Source organism: Tupaia chinensis, unplaced genomic scaffold (assembly GCF_000334495.1).
Source record: "Tupaia chinensis unplaced genomic scaffold, TupChi_1.0 Scaffold000544_1, whole genome shotgun sequence".
NCBI lineage: Eukaryota > Metazoa > Chordata > Mammalia > Scandentia > Tupaiidae > Tupaia > Tupaia belangeri.
In genome coordinates this window covers 3,099,846-3,122,052 of record NW_006160056.1, presented here as the reverse complement: position 1 = coordinate 3,122,052, position 22,207 = coordinate 3,099,846, and the positions used below count along the sequence as shown (strand labels likewise).

At 37.1% G+C, this 22,207-nt stretch overlaps 1 protein-coding gene and 1 pseudogene across 1 annotated transcript in view; both read left to right on the top strand.

Moving 5' to 3' along the window:
* The first annotated feature begins 6,507 nt into the window (after window positions 1-6,507).
* On the top strand, window positions 6,508-16,296 carry LOC102484806 (60S ribosomal protein L7a-like; annotated as a pseudogene).
* Window positions 16,297-22,054: 5,758 nt separating this feature from the next.
* Window positions 22,055-22,207, top strand: part of SEM1 (SEM1 26S proteasome subunit) — a 34,498-nt gene continuing 34,345 nt past the window's right edge. The window contains exon 1 of the mRNA XM_006157515.3: window positions 22,055-22,185. Within this exon, the coding sequence (XP_006157577.1) occupies window positions 22,055-22,185 (131 nt within the window). The remainder of the gene's footprint in view (window positions 22,186-22,207) is intronic.

Below are 22,207 nucleotides of genomic sequence, written 5' to 3'. Positions count from 1 at the left end.
ATGTACATAATTTACCTTCAATCCCACTTAGGTAGAACTTCTTGTGTTTCTTCCTTCTTCCCTTTCTTTCTTTCTTCTTTCTTTTCCTTTCTTCTTTCTTCCTTTTCTTTTCTTACTTTCTTGTTGTTGTTGTTGTTGTTTGTTTTCTAGGTTTTATCTTATTTTTGTCTGTCCTGTATATCCAAGTACTATAATAGTATGTGAGAATAATTTGCCATATTATGATTTGTATTTAAAATGTCAATGGAAGGAATGGGTTTCATAAGCACAAACAATAGTAAAATGGTATTATTAAATCACAAAAGAGTATTATATAGGATAAACATTTGTTTCTTACTCTATATGTCTGATAAAAATAATATGGGATGTAAAACAGGATAACATAATGATAAGCATCTTGGTACTTTGTATTATATAACTGTAAGTAATAGAGTGCAAACAAGTCTACTTTGTGTTCAGTCATTATTGACTTGGAGTTCTAATTCAGAGGACATCAATTTTGTTCTAATTAAAATGCTTACAAGGCTTTAACAGCATGGTAGGCAAAAACTCAGAAAGGAAAAAAGAGTATTGTAATTCATATTAATAAAAATATTATAATTAATACAGCCTATAAAACGTTATTATCTAAATTTTAAAAGGATCCCATGATCAGCAATTTTGGTACTAGGATAACTAGATATCCTCATTTAAAAAAAAAATGGAGGTAAGCCTTATCTCACACCATATACAAATATTAACTCAAAATAGATTTTAGACCTAGATATAAGAACCATATTTTCTTAGAAGAAAACATAGATCCAACAGTATAAATGGTAAAAGAAAAATGAGAAAAATTGTATTTCATCAATGTTAAAAACTTTTTTGCTTCAAAGTACACCATCAGAAAACAAAAACACAGAATGGAAGTTAGTTGCAAATTATATATATGTTGAGGGAGTTGTTTACAGAATGTATTGAGTCGTCCGAACGTTTTCCGATGACCCAAGATAAAGAACTCTTACAATTCAATAACTAAAAAACAAATACTGCATTTTAAAAATGAGCAAAGGATTTGAATAGGCATTCCTCCAAAGACAATATCAGATGCCCAATAAGCAAATAAAAACATGCACACGTCATTAATCATTAGGGAAATCTGTATCAAAACCACAATGAAATATCACTTAATATCCACTAGGATGGTTAAAATAAAAACATAAAAAATGACAAGTGTTGGCAAGATGCAGAGAAACAGGAACTCTCAAATATTCCTGAAATGCAGTATTTTGAAAACAGCTTAGAGTTCCTCAAAAAGTTAAACATGGAGTTACTATTAAAGCCAGCAATTCCACTGCTATTGAATCGCCTCATAGTTATAGCCTGAGAGAAGTGAAAGCATAAGTTCATACTAATTTATGATAGCCAAAAAAGTGGACACTATTCAAAATGTGTATCAACTGGTGAGTGGATAAACTAAATGTGGTATGCCTATAAAATAGACTGAAGAGTTGATCCATACCATTACATGGATAAACTGAAAACACAATGGTAAAGAAAAAAATTAGACACAAAAGGTCACATGATTCCATTTATATGAAATGTCCACAATAGGCAAATTCACGCAGACAAAAAGTGGCTCAGTAGTTGCCTGGGCCTGGGGGAGTTGGTGGTGGGAAGTGAGAATGAATGGGTATTGGGTTTCTTTTTGGAGTGATGAAAATATTCTGAAATTAGTGATGATAGATGCAAAATCATAAACAGAATAAAAACTAGTGAGTCCTACATTTTAAAATAGTGAATTGTATGACCTATGAGACAAGTATTAGAACTATCCACAGTTTTAGGTGAAGAAACTCTGGTTTAGAAAGACTGAGAACTCTATTAGATTGGAGGGAGAGGGTATAGTGCATTGATTAGACCAATGATTCTCCAAATAGGGGTGGCCACAGGCCAGCAGCTCCAACATAATCTGGAAACTTGTTAGAAATGCACATTCTTAGATTATGCCTATTTACTAAATCAGAACCCCTGGGGCTGGGGCTTAGTGATCTGTGTCTCAATAAACCCTGTAGGTGATTCTGATGCCCCCTCAGGTTTGAGATCCACTGAGTTAGTTACTGCTTTAAAAGCCTAATTACTCTTTCACTGACAAGATTTGCAGCCTTTGGCAAGTTTCTTTACCCTTCTGTGCCTCAAATTATTCATCTGGAAAAGTAGTTCCTCACAGGGTTATTGTGAGGATTAAATGTTTTAACACAGGTAACATGCTTGGAGGACTTGCCATTTAATGAGTACTCAGTGTCAGCCATTACTATGCAACAGGATTGAGCTGATCAGGGAAATCAAAGGCAGATCCTCTAACCCAGTGGAATGTCAGCCAAGTATATAAGTTTTTATTTTCTAGTAGCTTCATTTAAAAAAAAAGTAAAAAGAAACAAGAGAAATTAATTTTAGTCATATATTGTATTTAACCAGATACATCAAAAATATGATTTGAACATGCAATCAATATAAAATTTGTTGATATGTTTTACATTCTTTTTCATACTAAGTCATCAAAATTCAGTATATTTTATACTTGGAGTACATCTCCATTTGGAACACCCACTTTTCAACTGATAAATAGGCAGAGCACAGTTCTAACTCAAATGCTGTTCCTAAACATTCAGGGATGTAAGTCTCTTGCTTAAGATGTTCAAAAAATAGATAACCAGATGGCAGCATGTCACAAAGCATCATTTCCTGACATCCTCCACCTTAACAGGTGAACCTGGGCTACAGATGACTCTTCTCCCATGGACCCACCTCCTCAGATACATATTATTTCCCAAGGAGAAACAGGTAAGCTACCTGAGTCTGAATGGAGTAGTGATAGATTCCAGGTTCTCCCTCATTCCAGGTCTTTCATTGTTGTATTCATAGGATCTAAGACACATGCCTGGCACAGAGCAAGCACTGACCATATTTTTAATTTTTTCAGTTAATGAATGAATATTCATAGTACTTTTCTAACTTAATCTTTAATTTCATACATCTTTACAAATATCTGAAAATTTTGTCTCTATTTCTCATAAGCAGATCCATTTTTGTCTTCTAAATTGATTTTTTAAAGGTTTTTGCCATAGGGCACATGCACTTTCCAGAGAGAGAGACAGAGAGACACAGTAAAACAGAAAGTGAGAAATCACTCTTCAGCGGGGAAGGCCATGCTGCAATCTTTCCTTCCCCATTCTCCTCTCGGGATTTTTGGGACGCACACACCTGTGCCTGGTGTGATTTTCAAGTTACCAGGTCCAGGACTCAAAAACTGCAGTCAGTCATGTGGGAGTTCAGCATCTTAACAAACATCACAACTTTGGATCCCAAAATTGATTTTTAAGCTTCTTCAAAATTACCTTTAAATATTTATGAAACCCCTAGTAAAGATTAGGTTTCATAGAACATGAGCTCATAATAGAATTGGTGATATTAAGGGGTATATTTTCTGTGATAGAATTCACGTACAAATATACAAAGATCACAGTGCAGTTTTGTTGGAATTTTTTGATTGCTAGTCTAAGAAAAAATGGAAGCAAATATGCAGAGTTCCAATATTTATGCTGCTTCTTACATTCTCAGTAGCAGTGACTACAGGACGTATTTATGTGTTGTGGGCCCGTGCTGCTGGATAATGCTGACATTATTAAAACTATCATTTGGGCCAGCAGGTGGCATGGTGGTTGAAGGCACTGGATTCCCACACAGCCAACTGTGGTTTGAATTCCAGACCTGATGACTTGCTTTCTCACTTTCCCTTTCTCTCTATCTCTGTCTCTCTCAGGTCAAATTAAATAAATAATAATAACAAATGAAGTTAAATAAATTAATCATTGGTTTTTGGGAAAAAGGAAGTACCACCTAACGAATCTGAAGGAGTACACAGGAACATGGCTGACATGTGAGTGAGTGGTATCCTGGGGAGGTTGACACATCATATGAGTTCATTTCTTCACTGAGTTCCTATGACTCTTGCAGAAAGATGTTGTAGGTATGTCTACTCAGAGTAAAAGTTGAGGTCCAGGACTGGCAAATGCCATAGCAGTTACGTTGTTGCACACCCACATGGCCAACTGGGTTCAAGTCCCAGACCAGTGGCTTCAAAATCACACCAGTCACATGTGCATGCATGCAAAGATCCCAGGAGGAGAATGGAGGATAAGGGATTGCAGCACAGCCATCCTCCCTTCGGGTGGGGTAGGGTGGGGTGATTTCTCACTTTCCCTCTCACTGTCTCTGTCTCTCTCTCTCTAGCAAGTGCATGTGCCCTGGGGCAAAAAAAAAATCCCTCTAACATAAAAAAAGATGAGGTTCTAATAAGAGCCTATGAGGTCTCTGACCGCATCTTTTAATATTCTTCCCTATTCTTCACCCTCCCCTCCAGCCACACATCTTGCTCAGACTCCAGGTTTGCTCCAACATTCTTGCTATGCTCCATAGGTTCTCTCTTCAAATGCTCTTCCTTCAACACCTACTTAGCTAACTCTACTTTTTTTAAGTCTTGCGCAAATGTCTCTCTTCCATGAGTTCAACCCTGGTTACATTATTAAATATAGTCACCTGTCTGAATTTCACACCCCACTTCATCTTCATCATCCTGCTTTGTACTCCCACTACTAGCACTTATCGCCCCTTATCTTAAGATACAGCATACTGCATTCTTCATTGTTCCTCACAGTCAATATAAACATCACATGGGCAGATCTCTCTCTGTTTTGTTCACTGATATACTCAACCCTAAAATAATGACTGGCATTCCAGAAATCATTTTACAATGAATAAAGGAATTAGTTAATTTACAGATCAGGCTCTTTAATTGTTTTTCTTTCTTTCTTTTTTTTTTAGAGGTTTTTGCTATAGGACATGTGCGCTCACCAGAAAGAGAGAGAGAGACAGAGAGACAGAAAGCGAGAAATCACCCCCCCCAGGGGGGCATGGCCACACCACAATCCCTTCTCCTCCATTCTCTTCTCAGGATCTTGAGCACACACGCACATGCACCCAGCATGAGTTTAAGCTACCGGGTCCGGGACTTGAACTGTGGTTGACTACATGGGAGTCCAGTGACATAGCCATTATGCTAACTGCTGGTCCCCAGGCTCTTTAATATCTAGCTTTCCCTATCACTTTTTTAGCCTGTTGTAGTATTAAGATCCTTTGAGAGGTTTTGCAAGCCAGCCTGAGAAGTCGAACTCTCCCAACCTGTTGGTTGGGCTTGCTCAGGGAAGGATCCTGTCTCTGGAATTTATTTCTCTGGGCATGTTGCCAGATCCTGAATTTGTCATCTTTAGGGTGTGATGTGAGATTTAGGGGTTTTATTTTGAGGGGCGTGTTTCAATTTTGGCTGACTTTATTGTTTGGTCTGGGGTTTTATTCTTGTGTTGAGTTTTATTTGTCTGGGTTGATCAAGCAATTTAGCAACTATTCTTCACAGAGCTATGGAATAGTAGAAATCAGAGCTGGGAAAGACCTAATGGTTGATCCAGGCCATCCCCCTTGCCATTAAGTCTTGCTCTCCACAATACAATGTCCACGGCTTTGTTCAATGAGGTTTTAAATGTCCTCAGAGATTCCACTGGGCGCCCACTCAACTAACCTGATAATACTCTTGACAATTAACAATTCCGCATGTTTTGTCTAAATTTTCCCTTTCTTGTTTTCATTTTATTTTCTCCTCATTATAGGCCAAGGTAGCAAGCCCTTTCTTTTTTGGCATTCTATACCTGTCAGAGAGGAATGGATTTGTATTTCTGCTCTATCGGTTCTTTAGGTAACTACATATGAATTCCTACCTTTGTCTTTCTTCATTCTCTTTGTTTTATTTCGTTTTTGGTTATTGAATTCCTTCCAGCTCTTTATCTTGATTTGCAGTATATGTAGTTTCACTAGTCACCCACGAACGATTGTAATACAATTCCTTTCCTTCCTGAAACTTTAAGACAAAGGACTACCCCTTGCCATGTGAAATTGTAAATATATCTAACTTGCTCCATAAGCAGCCTAGGGAATTTTTATTTGTAATATTAAATAAGTTCTGTGCAATGCTGTTCACTTGACTTTACAATTTTGATGATAACTGAGTGCTATTAGACATTTCACATAAGCCCTTTGCACCTTTGTTTTTATGTCTGTAAAAGGAGAGAACAGCATCTGCTTCGGTCTCCTTCACTATAATCTTATGAAAGTAAATATGTTTTTCTGGGGCTAGAAAGAGATATTGCAGAGAGTAAAAACTCATCACTTTTCAGCTTTCAAACAGACTCACACAAAATAAATTATTTTCAATACTATGAAGTTCTGGCTTATGCAAAATCAATGCATCTCTATTTGTATTAAAGGTCAATTTTTAAAAAAATTCTCAGTGGGATGGACTGATTTTTATAAAACATAAAATCACCAGGTTGGATGAAGTGGCAGTGTCAAACTGCTGTAAGAGCTTCTAGATTTTCATGCTCATTTTCTGTAATTGTTTTAGAAGGGCTTTGGTCCATGGACCCCGCTCTGAGGTACCCTTGTGCAAGGTAATTACATTTTTCACCTTCAGATTCATATACTTTTCAAGATATATCTTTCTTTCCTAAAGATTAGCATTGTACTTACTTTTACTTAGCAGTTCATTTTCTACTTCAATTCAAAATCAACTTCTACAAAAGTGAATCGCCAATCAATTCATCAATTCCTCTAAAACCTTTGGTTCCATGTTTGTCATACATTTATTGTCATGTTTTTAAAAGTTTAGCAATTCCTAATACATCTCATAAAATCAAATACAAATGAAAAGTACTTTTAAGAAGGGGGAAGCCAGAAACAAACAACTTCATGGAGCTTACACTCAGTCCACAAGTTACAAAACGATCTTTTGGTTGCAGCAATATTAAGCAGGTCCATTTCTCAAACTGTCACTTATTTCTAGCAATCAAAGTTTACAGCCAGCTGAGAGCAGGCAAAAAGCCACCAATCCACCAACAGGCAAAAAACACTCTCGTATTGATTCTACCCTGCCTGGCACTTTGCCATCAACCTGTACTTTTTGGGCTTAAGAAATAGATTATATATCAACAATAACTGGAGTAGCTGTTACATAAGCTGGTTATGGGATGCCATGTGCTTTCAAATGGCATCTTTTACAGTTTGGGTAGGAGAAAAATTTGAAGTTTTACTGTACTTTCCTGAAATAGGCTTCTCTTATTGTTAGTGGGTTGTAATTACTCTGAGAGGGAATTAAATATAAATATACTGAAAGTTCATTTTTCCAGGGAATTAAAAAAATAAAGTTTATGGGAAAACATGAAATGTGGGGAAATATTAAATGCAGTAAGCTGAACAAACGTAATACCTAAGTTACACATGGGGCTTTTTATGATCTGAATATCAATTCCAAGAAAAAGAAAATTTGAAATTTGAAGACTTATGAGCTTGTTTCAAAAAATAGTAAAAATAAGTTCCAGCTGGTGTGAGAACATGAATAAAATCCCAACTCATGGTCAAGGTACAACATGGTACCAGGGTAAATAATAGAACAGGATGGGTGAGGTGTTAGTGGAGGAAAACTTTAAATGCAGAACATTTTACGCTGCTTTTATAAGGGATTTTTACAAAAGTAAGAAAACATATATGTGTATCAACAGCAGAGAAAATGTATTGAAACAATATATCAGATGAAATTTTTCTTTACACAATTTTCCGAAAGTAGGCACATGGCCCATGTGGATTAACCACTAATGAATTTAATAAATTGAACAGATTATTAGCTCCTAAAGCTAGTTATTTTGTTTTTGAAATGTTTCAATGTGCCAAATGTTTCATAAAAATAGTTTTTATTATTTAAAATGATTTATGAAGGTAGAATGCCCAACTTTTATTTCTGTGTTAAAATTTAAGTGTTAAAAACCGTTAACAGACAAACAGAATTTACAGTTCAGTTAGCAGTCACTGAATGTGAAAAGAGTTCTTAAAATGCTCCTCTTCAGAGCCATTCTCGTTCCCATAGAAACCAATGTGAGATCCTGGAAAACAAGGTAAGTTCTAAAATAATCACCATTATAAATACCCATTATATAAATGTAAATACAGGCAATTGAAATGATTTAGATGATTTTGAAATTGCATATCATTTCCCAAACCATAATGATTCCTTCAGAGTGGTTCTTGTCTGTCATATAAATACAGCATTTACAAAATTTTAAAAATTCTTATGATTTACTTGTGAGACCATAATCGCCTTTTTAAACTAGTCTTGGGCATGCAAATCTTGATTTTTGAATGGTGTATTTTGGTGCAAGATGGCTCTTTTTTGGCTGGGCTTTTACTTTGTGGTAGATTAAGTACTTCTTGTTATTAGCATTTGGATTTTATATAATCATTTCTTTATTCATTACTAATTGCTCTACAAAGAGATCTAGATATTTTAGAGGAAGATTTTATCATTATGATTTTTCACATTTTTTTTCATCCAAGCATTTTGTCATGCTGAAAGAGCCAAAAAAGCTTATGCTATTGGGATTGTAATTCTTTCCAAAGTCCAGATTCAATCATTGATTAGAAAATACTCATAGTAATAAAGATGTGTGAGTTGCTCACAGATACACATACCTTATAAGAAGAGCTAAGCCTCCTGATGATTAAGAATATTTTAAAGAAAATGTTCTAACAATCAGAAGAAAACATTTGTACTTACTAAAGTTGTTACAGGAACTACAAATAGCTTATAGAGTAGACACATAGTATTGTTAGCTGGATCAATTTTCAGAAACTCAGATATTTTCTTTTACTTTGATTTTATCTAAACCTTTGTTTTCATTTATTCTTATTAATTTACTTTTAAAAATTGCTATAGGGTGCATATGCTCTCTACGTAGAGAGAGAGAGAGAGTGAGAAAGTACCCCCCAGAGAATGACCCTGTTGTAATCCCTTCTCCTCTGTTACAAAACAACCATCAAACAAACAAACAAACAAACAAAAACAGACAATTTAACTTAGTGGAGTTTAATTGAGCAAATATTAGCATGATTTGAATCAAGTAATTTGCAGGACCAACTTCCAAGCAATTCCGGGTAGCCTCACAGTCACATGGTATTGAAGTTTTGGAAAAGGAAAGTGATGTGTATAACGAACAGGGAAGAAGTGAGGTACAAAAACAAAGTGAAGGAATGAGATAGGGAAACAATTTTGGTTGGTTACATCCTGAAGTTTGTCTGCATTGATTGAAGCCTAGTTGCTGTGATTGGCTTTAACCTAACAACAACAAAAGGCAGCTTTATCTATAATAAATGAGGTCACAATTTGTTCACAGAAGCCAAGCAAAAGTATGGAGGCTTTTTCAATATTCTTTAACACTTCCTTTGTCCTCTTGGGATTTGGGACACACTCATGCATGTGCCTGGTGTGTTTTTTTAAGCCACTGTGTCAGTACTTGAACCGTATTATCAGCCATGAGGGATCCAGCTGCCTTAACCACCACCCTACCTGGCTGACCCTAAACCCTTGCTTTCTAATATGTGTTCTCCAGACCAGCAACATTGATATCACCTAGGAGCTTAATAAAAATGTAAAATATCAGGCTCTATGTAGACATACTGAACCAAAATCTGAATTTCAACAAGATTGCCAGAGATTCAACTTTAGAAGCAGAGGAAATTTAAAATATTTACTTCAGAACTTTTTTAGAAGCTTTATTTCAGATGGGTTAGTAGAAACTAACAGAGTCCAGTGGATGTAACTCTGAGAGGGAAGAACTGTGTCTGAATGTAGCATCTATACATCTATACACTGTATATATAGTTCAGAAGAGAACCCATAAGCAATGTTAAACAATTTTGAGACAAGAAATTATTTTAAAGCAAGCATTTTCAAGTTTTATGTTTTGAAAAGAAGATATTCTTAAATTTAATTTTAACTACCCCTTCCCCATGAACCAAACCAGTAAACATATCACAAACAAAAATCAACCCTAAATGGATTAAAGGCTGAAACATAAGGCCTGATACTATAAAGTTCCTAGAAGAAAACATAGGCAAAAGTTTCATGACATTGGTCTTGACAATGATTTCTCAGATATGATCCTTTTCTTTTTTTAAAATATTTATTTACTTTTATTTATCATGAGTATCATTATTTTTAAATTTGCTACAGAGCACACACTCTCACCAGAAAGAGACAGAGAAAGGGCAATACTTTTATTTATCATGAGTATCATTATTTTAAAATTTGCTACAGAGCATACACTCTCACCAGAAAGAGACAGAGAAAGGACAAGAGAGAGAGAGAGAGAGAGAGAGAGAATGACAAAGCAACCACCAGACCTGGGACTTGAGCTATGGTTGGCCATATGGGAGTCCAGCGCCTTAACCAGCACACCACCTGCTGGTTCCTCAGATATGATCTTTAAAGCACAAGCAACACAAGCAAAAATAGACAAGTGGAATTACATCAAATAAAAAACTTTTGCATAGCAAAGAAAATAATCAACAGAATAATTCTCCTATGGAATAGGAGAAAATATTTGCAAACCATACATAAGGAAATCCTCCAACTCAATAGCCATTTTACAAAAGGCTAGCAGGTAACAAGAAAGTTAAGGCACTGGATCCCACATGGTCATTCTCTGTGGTTCAAGCCGCAGACCTAGCAGTTTGAAAATCATGCCAGGTGCCTGTGCTTGCATGCCCAAAAACCCAAGAGGAGAATGAAGAGGGGATTGCAACATGGCCATTCTCCCAGGAGAGTAATTTCTCACTTTCCCTCTCTCTCTCCTTCTCTGTCTTCCTCTGGTGAGCACATGTGCCCTATGGCAAAAATCTAAAAAAAAAAAAAAGACAAATTATTTGAATAGATGTTTCTTAAAAAGAGATATACTGAGGCCAGCAGGCAGTGTGGTGATTTAGGTGCTGGACTCCCATGTGACTGACCTGGTTTGAAATCCAGACCCAGTGGCTTGAAACTCACACCAAGAATGTGTGTGTACATGCCCAAAATTCGAGGAGAATGGAGGAGAAAGGATTAAGGTTTGGCCATCCTCCCGGGGATGATTACTTGCTTTGATGTCTTTCTGCCTATCTCTATCTCTCTCTGGCTAACTTATACACCCTATAGCAAGAATCTCTCTCTCAAAAAGAGACATACGAATGGCCAATAGGTTTATGAAAAGATTCTCAACATCACTAATGATCAAGAAAATGTGAATTAAAACCACAATGAGCTATTATTTCACACCTGTTAGAATGGGTGTTACAACAACATGTGTTGAGTGAAAAATTGGAACCCTTGCATACTGTTGGTGGGAATGTAAAATAGTGCAGCCTCTGTGAGAAGCAGTATGTCGTTCCTCAAAAAATTTAAAATAGAAGCACTGGGGCCAGCAAGTGGCATGGTGGTTGAGGCACTGGACTCCAACATAGCTGACTGCTGTTTGAGTCCCAGATTTGGTGGTTTCCTTTTCCTCTCTTTCTCTCTCTGGTGAGCCCCTGTGCCCTGTAGCAAACTTAAAAAAAAATTAATAATGATGGGACCAGCAGTTAGTGTAATGGTTACGTCACTGGACTCCCATGTAGTTGACCACGGTTCGCGTCCTGGACCCAGTAGCTTAAACTCACGCAGGGCGTGTGTGCGTGCATGCCCAAGATCCTGAGAGGAGAATGGAGGAGAAGGGATTGCAGCATGGTCATCTCCCCAGGGGGTGATTTCTCGCTTTCTGTCTCTCTGTCTCTCTCTGTCTTTCTGGTGAGCACACGTGCCCTATAGCAAAAACCTCTAAAAAAATAGTAATAATGATAAATAAAATTAAATAATTTCTAAAAAAATAAAAAATATATAGAATCACCATATGATCCAATTATCTCACTTTTGAATATGTATCCAAGGGAACTGAAATCAGGATCTCCAAGGGTTGCATGAAGTCCCACATTCACTGTAGCATTATTCACAATAGCTAAGATAAAGAAACAACCTAACTGTTCATTGACTAATGACTGGATGAAGATAATGTGGTATACACACAATGGGATTTTATTCAGCCTTAACAGAGAAACACTGCATATCCAACAACATGAATGAATCTGGAGGACATTTTACTAAGAGAAATAAGTAAGTCACAGTGAGAAAAATACTGCATGGCCTAAGAGAAATAAGTAAGTCACAGTGAGAAAATTACTGTATGATTTCAATTATAAGAGGTATCTGAAAGAGTCAAACCCACAGAAACAGAGAGTAGAATGGTAGTTGCCTGGGGTTGGGGTAGGGGGAAATAGAAAATTGCTGTTCAACAGGTTTTAGTTATAGAAGATAAAAAGTCTAGAGGTATGAGATATGACATTATGCCTAAGGTTATCAATTCTGTGTTGCACACTTAAAAATTTGTTAAGAGGGGCGATTTCATGTTAAATATACTTATCTAAATAATAATAATGATAATAATAATAGCCAAACACATGTCACGGTAGTGTATAAAGCCACCTGCAGATATCCAGAATGTATGCTTGTATAATTACAGTCTAGTTTTCTTAAAGACCTTCACATTTTATGGGACCAACAGTTAGCATAATGGCTGGACTTCCATGTAGTCGACTGCGGTTCAAGTACCAGACCCAGTGGCTTAAAGTCCCACCAGGCACATGTGCATGTGTGCCCAAGATCCTAAGAGGAGAATGGAGGAGAAGGGATTGTGGCATGGCCATCCCCCCGGGGGGTGATTTCTCGCTTTCTCTCTGTCTCTCTTTCTGGTGAGCGCATGCACCCTATAGCAAAAACCTCTTCAAAAACAAACAAACAAACAAATACCTTCGCATTTTTTTAAAGAACTATTTTTATTTATCTTTATTTATTTATATATTTAAATTTAATCAGACAGGGACAGAGTGAGAGAGAGAGAGAGAAAGTAAGAAATCAAGCTGCTGTGTCTGGGACTCAAACCATAGTTGGCCGTGTTGGAATCCAGCACCCTCAACCATGATGCCACCTGCCAGCCCAAGACTTTCAAATCCTGTCTCAGGGGAAAGTGATTATATTTAAAAGGTGCATAAAGAATAAAAATGTAAATTTGGTGCTGTGGGTTTATATGAAAGAACAGATTTCCTATAAAAGATTTTCCAATCTTTGCTTTCTACTACCTAATCCTTTGTATAGTCACTTCTCTTCATTTGTACTGCTGCAAAATTGCATATCGTTTTGTTGGTCTAGCCATTTAGGATCTCCATTTTCTTTTCATGAAACTGTATTTGCATGTATCATAAATATATTTGAAATTTTATGATGGTGTTGATAGATTCCCAAATGCTGTGGCTATTAGGAGAAAGGAAGTTCCTGAAGGCATGCTGTGGACCAGCTTTCTGAATTTAATTTTGTTGAGAACATCAATACTGTTTGTAACAAATTCTCTTTGAACTTTGAGAAGTTGTATGCATTACTAGAGGCTGGGAAACAGCATTACCATCTGCTTTTCTGCTTCAAACTACCATTACTTATTGTGTATTTGTCATATGCCATGAATACTTCTAAGCGTTTTACACGTAGTAGCTAATTTAATCCTCATAACAACCCTGTGCAGAAGGCGTTATTCCCACTTCAAAGACTGGACAATGAAGGCAAAAACATAATTTCTTAGGGGAAGATAGCCTGTAAACACCAGAGCCTGAGTTTAAATTTAGGAAGCATGATTCTGGGGTTGAAGATTTCTACATATTCTAAAGGGATTTCATAGTTATTGAGGGGTAAAATAGCTTCCTCAACACTTTGTGGCTAATTAGTTCTTCCCTCATGCCAAATTGATGCTGCCTTTTAAATCAGTCCTTCCTGATGTAACATGTACCAGCCTCTGCACATATTTTCCTGAATAAACATAGATACAGAAAGTTCATATGATACAGTCCACTCTGCCTAGTAACTAAATGGTCACTGCATAGCACATGGGAGGATTCAGATATTCATGGTGACCTCATAGGTGGATTCCCTAGTGGAATTTGTAGGAAAAGAAAGATTTACTTGAGACAAACAGCATCATCTACAGTAGTCTCCTCCCCACCTTATATATGGTTTTGCTTTCTTCAATTTCATTTACCCGCATGATCCAAAAATGTTAAAAAGAAAATTCCAGACACGAAATGTTTATAAGTTTTAAATTGCATGTCATCCTCAGTAATGTGATAAAAATCTCAAGCTGTCCTGCTTTATCCTGACCAAGATTTGAATCATCCCTTAGTTTAACATACCCACACTGTGTCCACTATCTACACGTTAGTCACCTAGTAGCCATCTTGGATATTAGGCCAACCCTTGCAGTATCACGGTGCTTGTGTTCCAGTAACCCTTATTTTACTTAGTAATAGCTTCAAAGTGCAAGAGCAGTGATGCTGGCAATTCAGCTTTAACATAGATATGTATATATAGAAAAAGATATATATAGGGTTTAGTACTAGTTACAGTCTCAGAAATCCACAGGGGTCTTGGAATGTATTCCTGCAAATAAGGGGAGACTACTATTGTAGATACTATAACATATGCTGGTAACTTGATTTTCTAACTGTGAAGTTAAGACTATTCTGTCAGTTACAGGCATAATATGTAGGTAAAAGTGAAGTTTTTATTTACTTCTATGATCGAGAAAGGGAGAGAGAGAGAGAGAGAGACAGAAAGAGAGAGAGAGAGAGAACTCTCAAGAAGGTCTCAACGTGGTGATCTACCCCGGTCATCAGCCAGTACCGGATGATGGGCACTCATGTGCCTGGTGTATTCAGAAAGGTTTCTGGACATGAACTAAAAATCTTTCCATGAGGGATTGCCTTACTGTGCATCTTGTTTTGCTATGCCATAGCCTGGTCAAAGGAAAAGCATAGTTTTTGCTACAAATGCTTCTCACAGGAATTATGGAATGTTTCCTAGCCACAGAGAGCGAAGCCACACCTACTAGAGTTCAGTTCTCTTATTCATTCCCTGTCTTTGCTCTAGGCACTACTATCGACACTGTGTGTTTTATTTTATTTGAGGGAGGGGTGTCATTTTTCCACATATGTGTTAGTAGTGTTAGAAATAAATGATTCTGGGAGTTCTTGTGTCAATTCTGTCACTCTGCACATGAGATGATCAGTTTTCTATCCTTTAAGAAAGTCCTTAGGATAAAATACCTTCACCGTTTTAGTGCTGTCTGTGACTCTGTCCACATTACCAAACTCTCTGTGTCTCTGTTACCACAAGTGTAAAATGGGTTTAAATTGTATTCACTTCTCTCCTGCAGTGGCTCAAGATGCAAAGGGGAAGAAGGTGACTCCGGCCCCTGTTGCAGTGAAGAAGCAGGAGGCTACGAAGGAGATCAATCCCATGTTTGAGAAAGAGCCTGAGAATTTTGGCATAGGACAGGACATCAGCCCAAAAGGGACCTCACCCACTTTGTCAAATGGCTCCACTACATCCGGCTGCAGTGGCAGAGCTCCATCCTCTACAAGCTGTTGAAAGTGCCTCCTGACGGGACCAGCAGTTAGCGTAACGGCTATGTCGCTGAACTCCCACGTAGTCAACCGCGGTTCAAGTCCTGGACCCAGCAGCTTAAACTCACACCAGGCGCGTGTGCGTGCATGCCCAAGATCCCGAGAAGAGAATGGAGGAGAAGGGATTGTGGCGTGGCCCTAGCACATGCGCCCTATAGGGAAAACCTCTCCCCCGCCCCCAAAAAAAGAAAGTCCCTCCTGTGATTAACCAATTCACCGAGGCCCTGGACCTCCAGACAGCTACTCAGCTGCTTCAGCTGGCCCCCAGTTACAGGCCAGAGACAAAGCAGGAGACAAAGCAGGAGAAGCCTGAAAAGGCTGCTGGCAAAAGGGATGACCCCACTAAGAGGCCGCCAGTCCTCCAGGCAGGAGTGAACACTGTCACCACTTGGGTGGAGAACAAGAAGGCTCAGCTGGTGGTGAGCGCTCATGACGTGGACCCCATCGAGCTGTTTGTCTTCCTGCCTGTGTTGGAAGATGGGTGTTCCCTACTGCATTATCAAGGGAAAGGCCAGGTTGGGACGCCTGGTCCACAGAAAACCTGTAACAATGTCGTCTTCACTGTCCTTTGAGGTTAACTTGGAGGACAAACGTCCCCTGGCTGAGCTGGTGGAAGCCATCAGAACCAACTATAATTACAGATACGATGAGATCCGCTGCCAGTAGGGAGGCAACGTTCGGGGCTCGAAATCTGTGGCTCGCATTGCCAAGCTGGAAAAGGCAAAGGCTAAAAAGCTCCCCACCAAACTGGGTTAAACGTACACTGTTGAGTTTTCTGTACATACAAATAATAAAATGCTCTCCTTTGGCCAAAAAAAAGAAAAAAAAAGAAAGAAAAGAAAATTGTATTCAATTAATAGGGCTCTTATGAGGAAGACTAAATGGTAAATTTACAAAACAGGCTTGGCCCTGATACAAAATAAACACAAAATACAAATATTATAATTAATTTGTACCCTTAGCTTGAGGAGGGAATGACTTTGTCATGAAGTGTCACCAAGACTGCATGAGAGAAATAAAACCTACATTTAGATGTTTTACAGTTGGTAGCAAAATCTGAGATTTTAGGAGCCAGGAGGTGGCTCGGTGGTTAAGGATGCTGGATGACTGCAGTTGAAGTCCCAAACCTGGCGGCTTTCTCTCTCTCTCTCTCACTCTATTCCTCTCTGGTCAAATTGAAATAAATGAATAAATAAAGTTAAATAAAATAATTGTTAAAAAATCTGAGATTTAAAAATATAAACCTAATATTTAAAAACAGCTAATATATGTTGATCACTTAATATGTGTCAGATATTAAATTGTGCATGATATTTAATATTAACCATAACTTTGGTTAAAATCTCATTTAATATTAACCATAACTTTGCAAATAACTAAAACATACTTCAGAGATAAAAATTTCTTTGAGCCCCTTATTTAGAAGAATTGAGCCTGGATTTATAAAATGATTTGCAAAGATGTGCTCTCATGTGCTTAATTTAACTGAGCAATAATGCCTCTCACACTGTAATAACTATCATTTTCCAAATTGTTCCATGTGTCATGACCATTGAAAGATGTTATTTTTGTGTTTTTGTTTTTGCTATGATGATTGAGATAAGAAATTATTAAGTGGTTTCTAAAGTTTATGGACCAGCAAAAGTGGGGGTAAAAAGGGAGGGGGAGGTCAACATTTTAAATTGAATAAATATAGCTTTAGGAGAAAAATCACTATAGCCTGTTGATTTCTTCTTTTGCTGAAGATTAATACAAACTTCATTATATATCAAATAAGCTAAATAACAGGTCCAAGAAATAGAATTTAAGTTTTTGTATTCTTTGAAAAAAATCTTTTTTTTCTTTTAAATTCTTTAAATTTTTTTTTTGGGGGGGTTCAGCCCATGGTGTGCTGGTTAAGGTAGCTTGATAACACATTGCTGACTGTACAGTTCAAGTCCTGGACCTGCAGCTTCAAAATAATAGTGGACACATATGCATGTGTACTGAAATTGAAAAGTGATTGTGTTGTATCTATTCCCTGTGAGGGGTGCTTTTCCACTTTTTCTCTCTTTTTTGTCTCTTTCTGATGAACACACATTGTGGGGGGATGGCCATGCCACAATCCCTTCTCCTCCATTCTTCTCTTGGGATTTTGGGCACGCATGCACATGTACTTTCTGTGATTTTCAAGCCACTGGGTCTGGGACTTGAATCACAGTCAGCCATATGGGAGTCCAGGGCCTCCACCACCACACCACCTGCTGGTCATTATTATTATTTTTAAATTTTGCTATAGAGCATATGTGTGTGTGAGAGAGAGAGATTAATAGAAAAAGCAAGAAAGCAAGCCACCAGGTCTGGGACTTGAACCACTGTCAGCCATATGGGAGTCTAGCATCCTAACCACCAGACCACCTGCTGGCCCCAATAAAAATACTTTTTAACTGACAAAAATTATATATATTTATGTTACATGTTTTGAAATACGTATATATGGTGAATTGGCTGAGGAAATTAACATATATATTACCTCACTTCCTTTTTTTTGTGGCAAGAACCCTGAAACTCTACTTTCTTAGCAACTTTTTAGTATATGATATATTGTTATTATCTATAATTACCATGATATACACTAGATCTCTTACACTTTTCCCTGCTGTTTAACTGAAACTTAGTACTCTTTGATCAACATCTCCCCAGTCCCCATCTTCACTGCCTACTTCCTTGTAGCACTATTCTACTATCTGCTTCTGTGAATTTGACTTTTGTAGATTCCACATGATGTCTAGATTTATCCATGTTGTTGCCAATGACAGATTTCTTCCCTTGTTAAGGCCAAATAGTATTCTTTGTGTAAATATACTCATTTTCTTTATCCATTCATCTATTGATGGACAGTTAGAGTGATTTTATAGCTTAGTTGCTGTGAATAATGCTGCAATGAACATGGGAGTGGCATAATAGTTTCATTTCCTTTGGTTATATACCCAAATAGTAGAATTACTGTATCATAAGGTACTTTTATTTAAAAATTGTTTTTGAACTACATACTATTTTTATAATGGTTGTGCTAATTTACATATCTACCAACAATCTGTAAGGCTGTCATTTTCTCTACATTTTCACCAACACTTGTTATCTTTTGTCTTTTATTTTTTTAAGAATTACTTTTAATTTTAATTTAATTTTATTTATTCATCCATTTTAATTTGACCAGAGAGGGACAGAGAGCGAGAGAGAGAGAGGGAAAGTGAGAAAGCAAGATGACAGGTCTAGGACTCAACACATGGTCGGCCATGTGGGAGTCCAGCACCCTTAACCACCACACCATCTGCTGGCCCTCTTTTGTCTTTTTGGTAACAGCCATTCTAACAGATATGAGATGATATTTCATTGTGATTTTAATTTCAATTTCCCTGATAATTAGTGAAGTTGTGAATCATTGCAAATGCAGTTGGCTATTTGTATGTCTTCTTGGCCTATTCAAGTTATTTGTCCATTTTTAAATTGAATTATTTGTTTTCTTGCATTGAGTTGCTTGAGTTCCTTATATATTTTGCATATTAACCCCTTATCAGATGTATGGTTTGCAGATATTTTCTCTCATTTTGTAGGTTTTCTTGTGAGTTTGTTATTTCCTTTGCTGTGCAAAAGCTTTTTCACTTAACGTAATTCTATTTATTATTTATATATTTATTGGAGTTTGTTGCTTGTGCTTGGGGTCATAAGCAAAAAGTCATTGCTCAGATCTATGTCATGGACCTTTTCTTCTATGTTTTTCTTCAGGTTGAGTATTTCTTATCTGAAATGCTTGAAACAAGAAGTCTTTCAGATTTCAGATTTTTAAAATATTTTAGAAAACTTTCATATATTTGATGACCTATCTTGGGGGTAGGATGAAGTCTAAATAGGAAATTTATTTATTTTTCATGTATACCTCACATATGTTAAACTATTTTGGCCTAAAACAGCTGTTGTACTCCCACACTTTGATTTCTATGGATATGGATAAGCCAAAAATGTACATGTTAGGCTGTTTTGTTTTTTCCTGTGCTGATTGCTAGATTATAACCAATGATAGCAGGTAGGCTTCCGTCAATCACAGGCATCCTGCCTTTTAAACCATGTTAATGCAGACAGTTTTCAGAATGTAATCAATGATTTCTCTACCTCACTCCCTCACTTGTGTTTTCTGTACGACACTTTGCTGTTCCTCCGACTTAAATGCCAAGTTGGTCGAAGTTGTCCAAAGTTTGGGGACAAGTGCTCGATTTAAATCATGTTAAGATTTGCTCTACTAAAACTCTATTAAATTGGTTGGTTTATTTTTCTTTTAACATATGCATAGACAGAAGGTAGTTTCACATATTTTTATATTGCACCATTTTGATTGCAAACTGGGGCATGACGTAAAGTGTGCCATTTCCACTTTTGATGCCATGTCAGAGCTCAAAAACTTTCTGATTTGGGTGAATTTAGGATTTCACATTTTCATGTTAGGGTATAGTAGTTTTACAGTGCCAAGTAATACATTTAAGTCTTCAGTCTATTTTGAGTTGGTATTTGTGCACCATGTAAGATAAGGGTTTAATTTCACTTTCTGCATGTGGACATACAGTTTTCCTATTATTATTAATTTTTAAAATGCTATTGAAATCTTTATTTAATAGCAATTAAAACAATTGAGAGGAGCCAGCAGTTGGTGTAATGGCTATGCTACTGGACTCCCACATAGTTGACCATGGTTCGAGTCCTAGACCCAGTGGTTTAAATTCATTCCTAGAGCGTGCATGTGCATGCCCAATGTCCTGTGAGGAGAATGGAGGAGAAGGGATTGTGGCGTAGCCATCCCCCCTGGTGGGGGGGATTTCTTGCTTTCTGTCTCTCTGTCTCTGTCTTTCTGGCAATTGCACATGCCATATAGCTAAAACCTTTCCAAAAAAAATTATGATATATTTCACATAACATAAAACTTACCATTTTGGTTTTTAGTGTATTCACTATGTTTTGCAATTATCATCACTAACTCCAGAACATTTCTATCATACCAAAAAGACCTGTCAATATTAGTAGTTGCCCTCAGTTTTCTTCCTCTGCTGTCAACAATTAATCTACATTTTGTCTCTATGGATTTGTCCTTGGGCCAGTCTTTTACCTTTGCACAAAATGGTTGGCTTCTTTCATCTGTGATTTGCTTTTTTATCCTTTGCTGTCTAAATCAAACCACCTGCCTAAAGCTTTAACTTTGGTGTGTGGTTCCCAGAGGTTTGGGATGCTAGAGAGTAAAAATTCTTGAGACCTCATCAAGATTAACAAATGCTACCATACAAAGAAATTTAATTTGCAGAAATATACTATTGACTTTTTACATTTACTTCCAATCTTCAATTTCCCTTAACTTTTTTCTTTAATTAACTTGGTATTTGTTTATATAGTATTCCAAATTACATATGCTTTAAACTTAATTTGAAAACTACCAATATTTTTCAGGAACCAATATAGATCATAATTGTAGCAGAACGACCATATATTGTAAAAATTACATCTAATTGTAGTTCTTCCAAATCTGTTCTCTATTTAGTTGCTCCACTATCTATACTTCCCACTCTTTTCATTTCTCATACAATTTTACTTTAAAACGAAGATTAAAATGGATTACTATGTTTTATTGTGGTTTATGTTTATATGTTTCTGAGTAAAATATAAACACTTTGAACAAAAGACCCATGTCCTTACATGTCTGATGCAGTGCTAGGCACATTATATGAACTAAACTTGTATGAATGAATGGAATTTAAATATATAAAAAAATCAATCAAGATTTATGATATTGTTTTTATGTAGATTCTACAATATTCATCCATATTACATATCCATATATATCTTACATATTGAGTTCAATATATTATAGTTCACCACTATATTAGAAATGATACTCAAATACTGTTTAAAAAATCCTAAATGATGTACTTTGAACACCATAAATGCTACGGATGTCCATTTTTACATAGTAGTATTTTATAATAACCTAAACTAGAATTACTACACACACTCTCTAACAGATCATTTAACAGGAAGTAATTCCAAGACTGATAAACTTTGCTTGAGGGACAACTTGGGAGATTGGAGTCAGGCAAACAAATCTGTATTTGCATTGTCTAGCACTGCCTGAATTACTTCAGCTGTTTATTTCTGAATCTGAATTTTTTGTGACGTGGAGATACTTAACGTCAAGCTTAGGGACCTGGTGTTAGGACCGGAGGTGACCTGTGTTAAGAGCTTGGCACTCACAAGGCCTTGGAAGAATATTAGCAATCACTTCATTTCTCTACATTTCCTTCCTCAGGTGTAAACTGAGTAGATTTAGGTGTGCAATTTTTCTGTGTATGTTTTTCCCAGTCAAGGAAACACGTACTGGTCTCAACTCTGGCAATTCAGAGAATCCACCTAATATGGTAAAGAAAAAGGAATCCACTTTCCTATCTCCTAAGAACTGCTGAGCCCGCAGGAAGCGCCCAGCGGACCTCCAGTATCCCAGCATCCCTCGCGCCGCTTTCGTAGCTCTTTCCCCCTAGTCTCTATGGTAGAACCGGCCTCCGAGGCGGCAGTGACTGTGGCGGCTTCGTTGAATCCTGAGACTGCCAACTTTCCTACTCATCTGGGAGGTGCAGGGCGCGAAGCGTCGTCGCCATGTCAGAGAAGAAGCAGCCGGTAGACTTGGGTCTCCTGGAGG